Genomic DNA, 12,872 nt, shown 5'->3' with positions numbered 1-12,872 from the left:
CTTGGAGAGAACCAATTTACAGTGATGTATGCAGAGAGGGAAAACTCAGAAGCTGATCTTCTGCTTGCCTCCACCATCTCACCAAGATCATAGAGCCTCTGAAGAAGCTGATGGCCCCAGAGACTTCGGCAATCAAATCTGTTTCTGCTTTGAATACACTTTCACAGATGATGAATGACTACAGTTCTGATCTGCTCAAGCTTGTATAACTAAGTATAACTAAGTATTTTACCCACATGTAATTTGAATTTTTGTTCCTAGGACAAACTGCGTCGTTGATATAAAAAAAAAGTCACATGAAAATAGGGTTAGTAAAGGAAAGTTTATCACAATAAGAAAAGAGTACATTTTTAGGAAACGCAGTTTTAAAAGCCATAATAAAAGGGCGTTCTCTGAAGAGTCATGCTGGAGGTGGCTGTTATGAAAGTAAAAATCATATTCCAAGGAAATTCTTTGACATTTTTCCCACATCAAAGGCGTGCTGCTCCGGCGAAACCCCTCCCTGTATAATAAATCTCATATCAAAAGTGTTTTTCCACTTTTAGTTGAAACAGATCTGCCAAACCGAGCGCAAAGATCTTGTCAGCATGAGACGGTTGGGTAGCACTGGCGAGGCGGGGAGATTACACTGCACAGATTACCTGTGTTGTCTTTCATTCTCTGTCTGTCTCGCCGCGTCGATACTGGCATCCGGATTTCACTCAGAATGCATTCACGGTTTCTATATCCCATTCCCATGGTGTGAAACGCTGCCAAAAGAGATGAGGGGAACCTTTTATATTTTACAGAACAATCCTAAGAAAGAATTGTTTATGACTGGCGTTGGCATGAGTCAGACTTTGTCTCAGTACAGCATTGTCCTACTTTTCCTGAGCAAACTAAAGCTTGGCCAACAGAAATAAGGGCGGTAAAAGACAAATATGTTTTTATCGAAGGTCTATCTGCATTGTTGCCGAGTAAAACCTCTTTCCTTCGGGAGCTCTGAAATGAACAATTAGTTTTATAGTTTTCCTGTTTAAACAATCCATCCAGCAGGGAAACACACTTTCCTGCTTCTCTGACCTTGGATGACAGAATCTTGTTCTCTATTTCTGTCGCTGAAGGATTCATTTTGCTTCTTGTTTTGTGGAACAACAAGCTGGTTTGAAATGGTTCTTGAAACGTTCTTCCAGGCATTGCGGTGCTGGAGGGCCCAATGTATGCGGTGGGAGGTCACGATGGCTGGAGCTACCTCAACACTGTGGAACGCTGGGACCCGCAGGCCAGGCAGTGGAACTACGTGGCCAGCATGTCCACGCCGAGGAGCACCATGGGAGTCACGGCCCTGAATGGGAAGTAAGTCTTCAAATGTTCACTGATACATCGAAGCAGAACAGGCCATTCAGGTGAATGGTGAGCGAAAAGGGCGATTACTACCGTCAGGTTTTAATTTGAATTCATGTGTGGAACAGAGTATCCCACCCTGCTCTCGCTCACTGTGACTCATTTTAAATTAGAAAATGTCATGCAAACACGCGAGCTTTTGTCATGCAGAACCAAAAGCCCCTTTAAACAGCAGAAAAGTTGTCCCTGTTTGATGGAAACTCAAAAGAAAATTTAATATAGTATTTTTGCCTTCTCCTTTCACCGAAGATGTATTCACTAAATGAGAAGAGAGAGATGTCTCCCTGCAGCTCAGACGCAGTCGATAACAAAACAGTTACCTTGTTAATGCGTCAAGAGAGAATATTTGTGGATGTACAGTAGTTGGCAGTTGTAGTTCATGTTGCACAGATGTGACCCAAACGTGGGCAGATATTGAGGCCTTGTCCCAGATATTGAGGCCTTGTCCCATCGCCTCTTGGCCATGGGAGCGCACATGCTCCACTTGGAATATCTGCATTGAAAATAAATAAATAAATTTAAAATAATGACAACAATGTAGCACTCGTGCCAGGCTGGAACATGGTCGTAATGCTCTGACAAACGCTGGAGAGGAAGACATCCATGTGCATTCGCCTTTCACAAACCACAGAAGAACAGCAACAAAGACATTGTGTAGAAATGAAAGCTACATTTGCAGCTGAGGATTTTGGACTAATATTTCTGCTGCATGTTGCCCACAACATGTTGCATCATGTTGTGGGTTGGTCATTCGGAAGTGCAAACAATACTGATACACATGTATCTTTTACTGGCTCAAAATGATATTATGAACTGTGGCAGTTGTCAGGGATCATCATGCCAAATGAGAGGCGGAGATGACAATGAAACATGACAGAAAAAAGAAAAAAAAATCTTCAGGAGCCAGGACAAGAAAAGGCTAAATGGAACTTAAGATATTATAAGTGGTATGTAAATGTTCAAGGAAACATATGTAAAAATGTATATGCAATTTATATATATCATTCATATAAACAAATATACATTATAATAATACTATGGACCAAATTTCTGAGATAAATAAAAGTAATTTCATTTCAGAATATATTACAGAGTATATATACATTTTCTTTCAATGTATTTTGAGGAAAAAGAAACACACACTACAATGCCACATTAAAAGAAAACTTGTTTTAGTCATGAACATGTTATAATTATTGTTGAACTAGTAGTGGCTAAAAAAAAAGAAACACGCCAAGAAAAATTTAGAAAGTTGAAAAATTACTACTTACCAGTTGGATCATTTTAGTGTGACCCCACAAAGGCCCTGAAAACACAGGCAGCTGCTGGATGTAAAGCTGCATAGCTCAAAGAGCAGTAAAAGTGCAGTGAACTGGTGCACTGGTTGAGGGAAAGTGTGCGTCATCCCAATATTAGTTTCACAACACTTGGATTACAGCGAGTAAAATCAAGTCTAATTTACGATGTTTTTCGTAACATTGCAAGCAAACCTCTCCAGAGTGCAGCAGCCCGTTTCAACAGAGCGCTTGTTTATGGAGCAACATTTCCACTCCGGATCAACAATGAGCGCTTCTCTTTTTTCAATTCAAGGAACACACCACAGCTGCATTTTTATGTATTTATTACTTTTTACTCTTGTCTTAGAGCGCCTTTTTTCACGGTATCATTGCACGAGTTCATTCCACTTATTGGAGGGTGAATTATGGGGGCAGCAGTGTCAGCAAAGAGGCCCAGACCTCTCCCTCTGCAGAGTCTTGTTCGAATGTTCTTGCTACTTCTTCTTCATGCTCACTTGAACTGCAGCAGTAGCAGATGTGAATAGGCTTCATCGTGGACAAGACGGAATATGTTCATCATCACGTCTCCCAAAGTGACTGGAATAACTTCCAAATGTGAGTCAGAAAGAGCATCTTCTAAGCTGATTCGTGCCGTTCCAGACTGTTTGCTGTGGGAGGTCGAGACGGCAGCTCCTGTCTGAGGTCCATGGAGTGTTTTGATCCTCACACCAACAAGTGGAGCATGTGCGCTCCCATGGCCAAGAGGCGAGGCGGCGTCGGCGTGGCGACTTACAACAACTTCCTGTATGCAGTGGGAGGACACGACGCACCTGCCTCGAACCACTGTTCTAGACTCTCTGATTGTGTGGAAAGGTCAGTTTCATGAATATTACATCAATAAAATGCACTGAGGCAACTGTATCTTTGGCATCAAGTATACAGTGACTCTTGAATTGTATCCTCTTGTGGAGAACAATAGAGCCTGGATTTAAATGTAATGTAATGCAATGTAATTTGTGCACCAAGAAGAATGGAGTAAATGGAAACTTGAACTTGAACTTGCGCTGCTTAAGCTCATGATGTAATGGATTCTAGTCAGAACTGCAATTAAGTTAAGATGAAAAAGCTTGTGGGGAAATTACAAGGCATTAATTAAAATATACATAACCCCAAATATGAAAAAAAAAAAAAAAAAAAAAAAAAAAAAAAAAAAATATATATATATATATATATATATATATATATATATATATATCAGGTGAGAGATTTATAAACATGAAAAATAGTTTACATATGAAACAGTCTTTTTTAGTCTGCTATTAACCTGCATTAATGGGTTTTAATAGCCCCAATATAACTGCCTTATAACAGTTTTAATAACGCCATTTCGGTTCACTTGTTGGCCGCAGGGCCAGAAGGAGTGAAATGATACTTGCAGATGAGTCAGTGTAGGTGTGGAACTGCATTCGAGCCAAGAGATGTTGCGCAAGTCATATCGTTTCAGGCTATCTGGCATCATCTGCTGGCCGCTGTACGTACTGACGCTTTATGTTGCCCTGCCAACTCCCGTCTGTTTCATAACGTTCATCTGCGTTTCGTCCTGTCGGTTAAAACACAACTTTGGTTTAGATGTAATCTATGGCGCTGGTTTATGGCGCTTGTTTAATGCAATTGAATGGAATATTTAAATGATGATGCATTTAAACCTACCAATAAATAAAAAAAACATGTTATTTAAGTTTGATATAGAATATTTCAATCACATTTATTCATAGGTGTCATATGAATAAACGTGCCTTGTAAAGCATTGTACAGTGTTTTGCGTCAATATTTAGTCATTTCTTTCTCTGTGGAATGTGTTTTTCCACTTTCAGGTTTGACCCAAAGACGGACACGTGGACCACCGTTTCCTCTCTCAGTGTTCCACGAGATGCTGTTGGAGTCTGTCTGCTGGGGGACAGACTCTATGCTGTCGGAGGCTACGACGGTCAATCGTACTTGAACACTGTTGAGTCTTATGATGCCCAAAACAACGAGTGGACTGAGGTATCGATTGTATTTTCATCCCACCTTATTCAGTTGAGATCCGCCTGTAGCCTAACCTGTGACCATCACCATTTCTCTTCATTGGATGCAATATGAAAGATGGCCATTCAGTAGACGGGTTGCATCTGTAGCAAGCTCAAGTTCAAAGAAGAAGGGCTGAATCCTCTCAACTAAATGTGTTTGAAGCTGCAATCCTTTTGCACCAGCAGCGTGTGCGTCCAAAACCCGAGCTCAAACTTTCCAGCAAACATTCAAAAGCGGTGTCAAACAGAAGAGTGCGTGCCAGATGGATCCCCGAGGCTGGTGTTGTGCTGACAAAATCCCATGACTGATGGCAAACAAGACTCTGGTTCCACTCCAAGTATCGCTTGTGGAGAGCTCCAAAATGCTGAGCCTGGTAACACATTATTAAAAACACATGATCTTAGTTCTTATCCCTACGAGTTCATTTGTATAGTCACACAATAAATTGGCTTTTCTTTTGACCTGCCATGGACTGATGGAACAGCTGACTTATACTTGTGCTGAAGGAGAAAGAACAGTCGAGTGTTTCATGAAATACTGCCTTAATTTCCAGAGTTGACATAAGATTTCATTGGTGCAGTTGTTGCAAGCCAAATATTATACCGGATACAGTGCCGTCTTATGGCTTCTGAACATTAGGCCACAGAGTTCAACTTGCTGTACTTGGACATGAACTACACATACACAAAGTCAGCCTCCAATAATTAAAGTGAAAACTGCTACTGCATTATATATATATATATATATATATATATATATATATATATATATATATATATATATATATATATATATATATATATATATATATATATATATATATATATATATATATATACACACACACACACACAGAGTATATGCACAGGTACAAACTGTTGGATTGTTTAAAATGTTTGGCCTTCAGTGTCATTCTATTTGCCACCTATGACCTCTAGAAATAAATGGTTGAAATCAGAAAACAATAACATAATAGTAAAGTGCAAAAGAGCATAACAATGTCAGGTGATGTACAGAACAGCACAAACAATGCGACAAAACCAACATTTAAAGTCAGGCTTAAAGTCAATCGAGCGGCACGGTTGCAAACTGTTGCGCTACAGTATGGGACGCCTCATAATCCTCTGTGTTGACGTTTAGTTTTCACCCACCCCCAACAGACTGACCAACTTTTTTAATGCAATTTAAGTGGCGCACAATTGTTTCATCTGCTACAGACCTTTGCAACAGTTCAATTGAGGGATTCTTGAAACAACATGACACCAATGCTGCAATAATAACAAGGAATCGACTGGATATTTCGCCTAATCTGAATGCTGCCCCCCTGTGGTTATAGTGAAACGACGCATTTGAACCTGTCTGTTTTCCCACTGAAAACATTGATAGTTTGCCACTGAAGCCGATTGAGTGAGCCACAGATGAAGGAGTAGCTGTGTCGAATTTGTGCGAGTGAAAACACCTGAGCAGTCTGTCGCCACAGTCCCTGGCCTCTAAACCTCAAATGATTTTCATCCAAAAATGTTGTGGCTCTTATCAATTTTTGTCCTCCGCGCCCCCCCCAATCTTTCGTCATCTTATCTGCATGAGGTAACATGGGCTTCTTTGAAGGTTGCGATGCGAGCCAGCGTGCTGACGTCTTTGTCTTCCCGCAGGAGGTCCCTCTCAACGTGGGCCGAGCCGGCGCCTGTGTGGTGGTGGTGAAATTGCCTTGAGCGCTTTTGTCTCACGTCTGCTCGGGAAACAAATGAAGGAGTGGCGAAGACGACTGGACAAATGCAGCAACAGATCAAGGACACATCCTTTGGACGATGTTTTCTTCTTCTTCTTTTTTCTTCTTCTTCGTCTCTTCAGATTTTTCTGGGGAACAGTCCGAGTCGTACCCATCATTAGCGCTTCCACTGGGGCCGACCGGCTCAGAAGCTTCACATTCGTAAGCCATCAAGAATGGTGATGGAGTAAATGAGTGCCAGGGCTGTGTTCTTTGTTTCACCACTGTTTCTTCTCACACATATATGAACTGTGCTTAAATACACATTTGCAAACTGAGGAAAAGATGAGTCCAACCCATGTAGGATTTTTATACTCAGTATACTCCAGACTACTAACATGTTTTTGTATTACAAAACAGCCAGCAACTGAACTTTCGTCAAGCGTTTTATGTATTTTTAATTACTAACTTGAAAGCAATTAATTTAATTAGTCAATTTAGGATTGCCAAAGGGAATGTTGTGTCTTGTGCTGCAGCCTCACAGCAAGACGCTCCTCAGTGTGGTTCCAGCTGGAGGCGATGCTGAGTTGAGGGTGAATCCAGGTCTGGCTGAGTGCAGTTTGGATGCTCTTCAACAAGTTTTTCTTTGAGCACGCAGGTGTCCTCCCAGAGGTCAGTTGAGGGCTCAGCTTTCTGCAGGTGTTTTTTTTTTTTTCCTTTGTGACTATGTGTCCCCCACCTCTTGCCCTGTGTAGCTGGGACAGCCTCTGCGACCCTGAAACACAAATAAGTATCAGAAATCAGCACCTTTTTAAGTATTTCTTTATGGTACAGTCCCTGAATTGGTGTGTTTTAAATCATTTATACTGAATACACTTTTTAAATAATCGTCATTAGGAGCATCTAGAAATAAATAAATACAATAAAAAAAACCCACAAACAAATATAATTTTTTTAATGCCCAACACCCATTTTTAAGAATTTCTTCACCTTTCTTTTTTTTGTGCCTTTTTTTTTGACATTTTACAAACTTACACAAACTTAAAGCTAATAATAATAATAAAAAAAAACCAATGTTTGACTCCATCTTTATGTTCTTTTCAGCTCCCTGTGTGATTGAGTCTCACACCTGCGGCATAAACCATGAGAGAGAGGAACATTTTGTGCCCCCAAAAAAAACAAAAAAACTCCAGCATCCCTTTACCGATGTTTTCATGTCACTGTGAGGTTCTTGCTATGGCTGGTATTGAGGCATTTGAATTTATCAACATTGGTTTCTGAATATGCTTTATTGAGCTTGTAGCTACTAAACACCAAAGTAATTCGCTTGTCCTAGATATTTTAGACGGAGGTTTACAACAATGTGAATTTACTGACAATATATCATATTGATATTTCATACTGCTGTACAGATTTTTGTGAGTTTTCAGGAAGCGCTTTTGTCTCTGTTGATTTGTGGCTAATACCATCGTACTGAAAAAACCACCCTGCTTTTCTGGGCATGCTGGCCAAATGAATGTTTTATTGATTTATACGGTCGTATATTTCAAGATACCTGCCTGTTTCCTGTCTGTCCGTGTGTAACGCCGTAATGTAAATGACACGACAATGATTAATCTGCTTGTAGATTGATCCACAATAATCGCTTATTTTAGACCGTCCTGTCCTGCTTTCTAATTATATCGACAAAATTCAAACATAAACATGTGACTGAAAGTATACGTCAACATTGTGAAAGAAGAAAACGTACAGCTTTATGTTTTAAGCTACATTTTCCCAATGTTTTCTATTCCGACCTGATTTTGTACAGCATGCAATGTTATGAATAAAATTCACTTCAGTGTTCTGAATGTTTCAATACTTGAGCTCCAGGTACGACGTTTGCATGGAGCATTCACAGCGACAAAACACAAAAACCTCATGCTGAAGCCGCTGCTTCTCATTGGTAACAGAATTCAGGAACACTTTTCATAAGATTTTATGATACGTCATACAAGACGGCATGAAGACTTCCAACACTCACTATATCGCAGGGTTTTCCGAGGTCTCACCCTCTACTTAAATTGAGCTCAAAGATTCCACAACCTCTCACACAGTCAATTATAACAGACAGTCTGTGCGGGTCTTTTTCTCACCTCTCCTTTTGACTACTTTTGAAGAGTCTTCTGCTTCTACCTCTCCCCGCAAGTGCCTCTTGTTTTCTTCTGGATTGGATTTGTGCAGTTTAATTTTCTCAAAATCCAGTGCATGCAGTATTTATTTATATATTTTCCAAATTCTACTCAATGCAATCTTTCATTCCTGCCAAATTTGTCACCGTATTTCTCTTCTGTTATTTATTGCTGAAATTGGGAGGCTTCCTGACAGCTGCTCTTCCACACTTTGTGGGTTACGGAGGGCTTGTGGGTTGAAAGAATATTTTCACATTCATCTGGCCGATATCATAAACACACTATAAGAAGCCCTTTTATATGTTTCTAGATGGTTTAAGGTGAGCCATCTCCATTGGCTCCCAGCTAAGTTGTTCCTCAGACAAACTGTATTGAAGACGAAATATCAAATAAATGTATAAATTAAAGTATTTTTTATATCATTATGCTTCGCCAAAACAATTCCATCCAAACAGTGAAGAAATTTGCTTTACATGTACTGTATATACTAGTGGATAGATGCGGCCTGATAACACAGTATTGAAGGGTTCATGAGGTTTCATGAAATAGTGCCCTGCTTTTCAAAGGCCACTAGATGGCACTATCTGCAGCAAAAATTCTGGAATTGACAAAACAATTTCAATGAAACCTTCTATCATTTCTAAACCAAGAGCGCCACCTAATGGCCCCAAAAATTCGATCACTGTTTCACCAACCTTGCTATACTGTTTCATGACGCCTCATCTACCTGTCACTAGTGCTAATTTTCACAGTGCTGTCGGTGGCACTCTTGGTTTAGAAATGGTGAGAAGTTTCATTGAAACAAGATACAGCAGACAGTGACATCTAGTGGCCTCTGAAAAACGTTGGTTGTATGTACTGTGTTATTCATTTGAGCGCTTTCTCTTGGTTTATTTATATTGGGGCTAAATCTTCCTTCAGCTTTCTGTTTTGGTTTATTTTCATCAGTGAGATGGTATAAAAAGAATCGGCGAGGAACTCTATCTTCCACCTGAACTCACCTTTCAGGGTATTCCATTACTAAAACCTCTCCCATGCGGTACATTTATACACGGTGGTAGAATATTGATAGGCACAGGAACATGAGACGGTGCTGAGGAAAATAGCTTTTCTATTCTTTCTCTTCCAGCAAGTCATTCCTGCACTTTTATTTATCTGAATATCCCCAACATAAGGAGTGAAATGTTCAAACGGCTTGAATCATGACCTTTGTCTTTGAGACTGCCCTGACTTCATTGGGACGGTTGAGGATGCTCAAATCTTCACTGTCTTCTTAGCATGCTCTCATATCTAAATACCAAAATGTGGTTCTTTTGATGAACTGCTGGAGTCTGACCATGGAGGTGTCGTGTCCATCACTGAAGAGGAAAAGTAAAGATTCACTTTTGGGTAGACCAGTGATTCACACAATATATGTGAAACTAAATGGAGATTTTTCTCTTTAATGTTGGACCATGTGTCATGTTTTTGTATCTGTGCTTTTATTTTAGTGTTTCCCGGTTGTGTGTTTCTCTGTTTCCTGTGCTCTTTGTCACCCCTCCTCCAGCTTCACAGCAGCACAGCTGGGAGCAATCCCACAATCCCACACCTTGGATCCAGACTGTGTGTTGCCAGATGGTTACTTCGCGTCAACTGGTAAAGATCTCCCTATCGTGCATTTGTTTCCTGTTTGCTGTGTGCCGTGTGTGAGTGTTTTTGTGACTCACCTTTTGTTTTCTCTAGTTAGTTTTCCTCCTCGTGTGTGTGTGTGTAATTTCACCACTGAGTGCTTATTGTTCTTTGGGCCTCTTGAGTTATTCTGAGTGCGTTTTTGTTGTCCCCATTATTTGAGGCTTGACTTTGATTCCCTGTGAGTTGTTTCCTCGCTCAGAGTTTTGGTGGCGACATCCTTCGTTTCCTCCTTTCCTGTGTGTGTCTTGTGTTCCGTTTTTATTTTTTTTTTTATATTAAATCTCTGTTTAAACGAATCGTCAACAATTCAGCACTTGGCTCTGGTCCCCTGAGCCACCGTGACACTATTTAAAAACGTGGCCTTCTTTATCTAGTTTGTCCAGAACCTTCCTGACACAGTTGGATGATGGACTAGACACGACTACTGGAGCATGATGTTCTGTGTCATAGCAGCTAATTGGTCTACCAACGTAGCCAATCGGTGAGCAGCCTTGCTCAGCAAACCGCATCCCTCCTTGTTGTCTTTCTCTGTTGTGCATCTTGTGGGAAATTGCTGGTTGTTCTTGCCCTGCGACGTAAATACACAGCAATTTCTTAGAGTTCTGAACCCACGCTGCAGAGAGACACCATCGGAAAGATGGTGAAGCTCCTCCACATGAAAAGGAGGGCAACAATGAAATATTTGTTAATGAGGTTTCATGAAACAGTGTTCTAATTTTCAGAGGCCACTAGATGGCGCTGCCTGCTGCATAGTCTTTGGCATATAACAGCCATTTAATTGAGACCTCCCCATTTTTTTTAAACACAGAGCGCCACCTATAGTGAGCTCTGAAAACTGTTTCATGAAATCTTCTCACATCTGCGAATGAATCACTGTTACTTTTTTTTTTCTAACACTACAATCTAATTTACAACCACATTTTATAATCTTTCTGATATTACTATGTATTTTATATATTTTACAGGCATTAAATTGCTACAAAACTTCATTCCATGTACACGAGCTCTGGAAAAGATCAACAAAACACTTTCAGGACGCCAATAATAATGTAACCTAATGTGTCTCACCCCAAATGAGAAGCAGGCATTAGACCTATTTGCTTATTTAAAAATAAATAAATAAATAAAATCATGTAGTAGAGGAATGTTCTGCTCGAAAGCAGCTCATTGAAGGCTGAGGTTTTACCCTCCATGGTGCTGCTGTGTGGTGATGTCATCTTATTAGACCTGATCAACAGATGGCGCTGTTGCACCGCGGAGAGCTCGCACCTGACTCCGCAGCCCACAGACATCCAGCCTCAGTGCTATTCATAACAAATGTCATCTGGCATTAAGGTTGCCAAGGACTAATACTTGAGCTAATAACCCTGTATAATTATTAGGACACGCTGATGAGATGTTGAGAAATTAGATCCCAACATGTCCCTTTCTCTTCGATTCAGATCTCGCCGTGCTGGGAGCTTAAAGCACATGAGGAGTGATTTGTCAGGTTTAAAAGGACGGTGATAAAGTATTTACCATGCGTTTAATTGCGGGACAAAAGCGGGGGGGGGTTTTCAGTTTTGAGTTTTTCCTGCTCCAGACGCTTCCGTCAATGTGACAGCGAGGAGAGGTGGAGAGAGAGACGCCAGCAAGATGAAACAGCACATCACAGGTTGCAAACATTCTATAAACAGAATGATGGTTTTTATCCGCGCAGATAGATGGGGACTCATGTAAATATAACATGCAGCACAGAGAGAATTTGAGATTTGTTTGGCCCGGCACATTTTCCTCCAGATAAGTGATAACCCTGCACACACTTGTTCGCTGTCAAAATGCAGCTTTAAAACCTCTCTGCAGATCAGTTGTCCTAATGCTCGCCGTGGAGTGGCTGGGAAGAAAGGATTTGTGTGCTTTATTTGTCAAAACACAGTGTTCTGAGAAAGAGGGAGAATAAAAAATAAACAGCATGTGGGGGATCATCTTCACCGCGGGGACAAAAAGCGAGATGGATCCCTCTACAAGAGCCATGACAAACTGTCAACTTTAAATAAGATTGTCTCGTCAAGCCTGCTTAAATAAAGCCTGTTAGCATAGTACTTTTGACATCTTGCAATGGAGTGCCATGTCAGTGCAAAATGTGTGTCATCTCCTCCCAGGTGATGGCAAATTGATTTTACACAGAAACCTTTTTTTTTCTCTTTTTTTTTTCCTGGCAAGACACTGAATTCAGGGCGGAAAGAGTTTTACAACATTGCTCAGACAGCACGACAGCATGCATCTGCAGAAATCCACGACCCCGTCTGAGACGGTGTCATGGGTGGCTGGAGGCAAGATAAGCGCGCGGCTGTGTATCACAGGGATGACAGAGGTGGTCATTCCCTACCTGTGGACACTTAACCTTGAGTCAATCACCCCTTAAAGTAACACGATTTAAAAAAAAAAAAAAAATATAGCAGCTCCGACAACTCACAAAATGCTTTTGAAATTCACAGCAACCATCATATAAAAATCCTGAATGAATTTCAAGTGTTATAAATGACTCTTCCTCTTTGAGCTGGGCAAATACTCATGTAATGGTAACCTGGCTCTGTTGCATCAACTGTTGCA

General features: G+C 40.6%; 1 protein-coding gene across 8 annotated transcripts in view; it reads left to right on the top strand.

Annotated features, from left to right (window-relative positions):
- klhl4 (kelch-like family member 4) overlaps positions 1 to 8,705 on the top strand; it is a 35,324-nt gene extending 26,619 nt beyond the window's left edge. For 4 of the 8 annotated variants that reach the window (XM_053878840.1, XM_053878839.1, XM_053878836.1 and 1 more), the window contains 4 exons: positions 1,173 to 1,335; positions 3,321 to 3,533; positions 4,535 to 4,706; positions 6,383 to 8,703. In XM_053878840.1, the coding sequence (XP_053734815.1) occupies positions 1,173 to 1,335; positions 3,321 to 3,533; positions 4,535 to 4,706; positions 6,383 to 6,442 (608 nt within the window). In that variant the 3' untranslated portion in view covers positions 6,443 to 8,703. Of the gene's footprint in view, positions 1 to 1,172; positions 1,336 to 3,320; positions 3,534 to 4,534; positions 4,707 to 6,382 lie in introns of all 8 variants that reach the window. The other 4 variants (XM_053878843.1, XM_053878842.1, XR_008416077.1 and 1 more) reach the window with 3 other exon arrangements.
- Positions 8,706 to 12,872: the final 4,167 nt, after the last annotated feature.

Source organism: Synchiropus splendidus, chromosome 11, assembly GCF_027744825.2.
Source record: "Synchiropus splendidus isolate RoL2022-P1 chromosome 11, RoL_Sspl_1.0, whole genome shotgun sequence".
NCBI lineage: Eukaryota > Metazoa > Chordata > Actinopteri > Syngnathiformes > Callionymidae > Synchiropus > Synchiropus splendidus.
The sequence above is the reverse complement of the archived record's forward strand: the minus strand, read 5'-3'. Positions and strand labels throughout refer to the sequence as shown.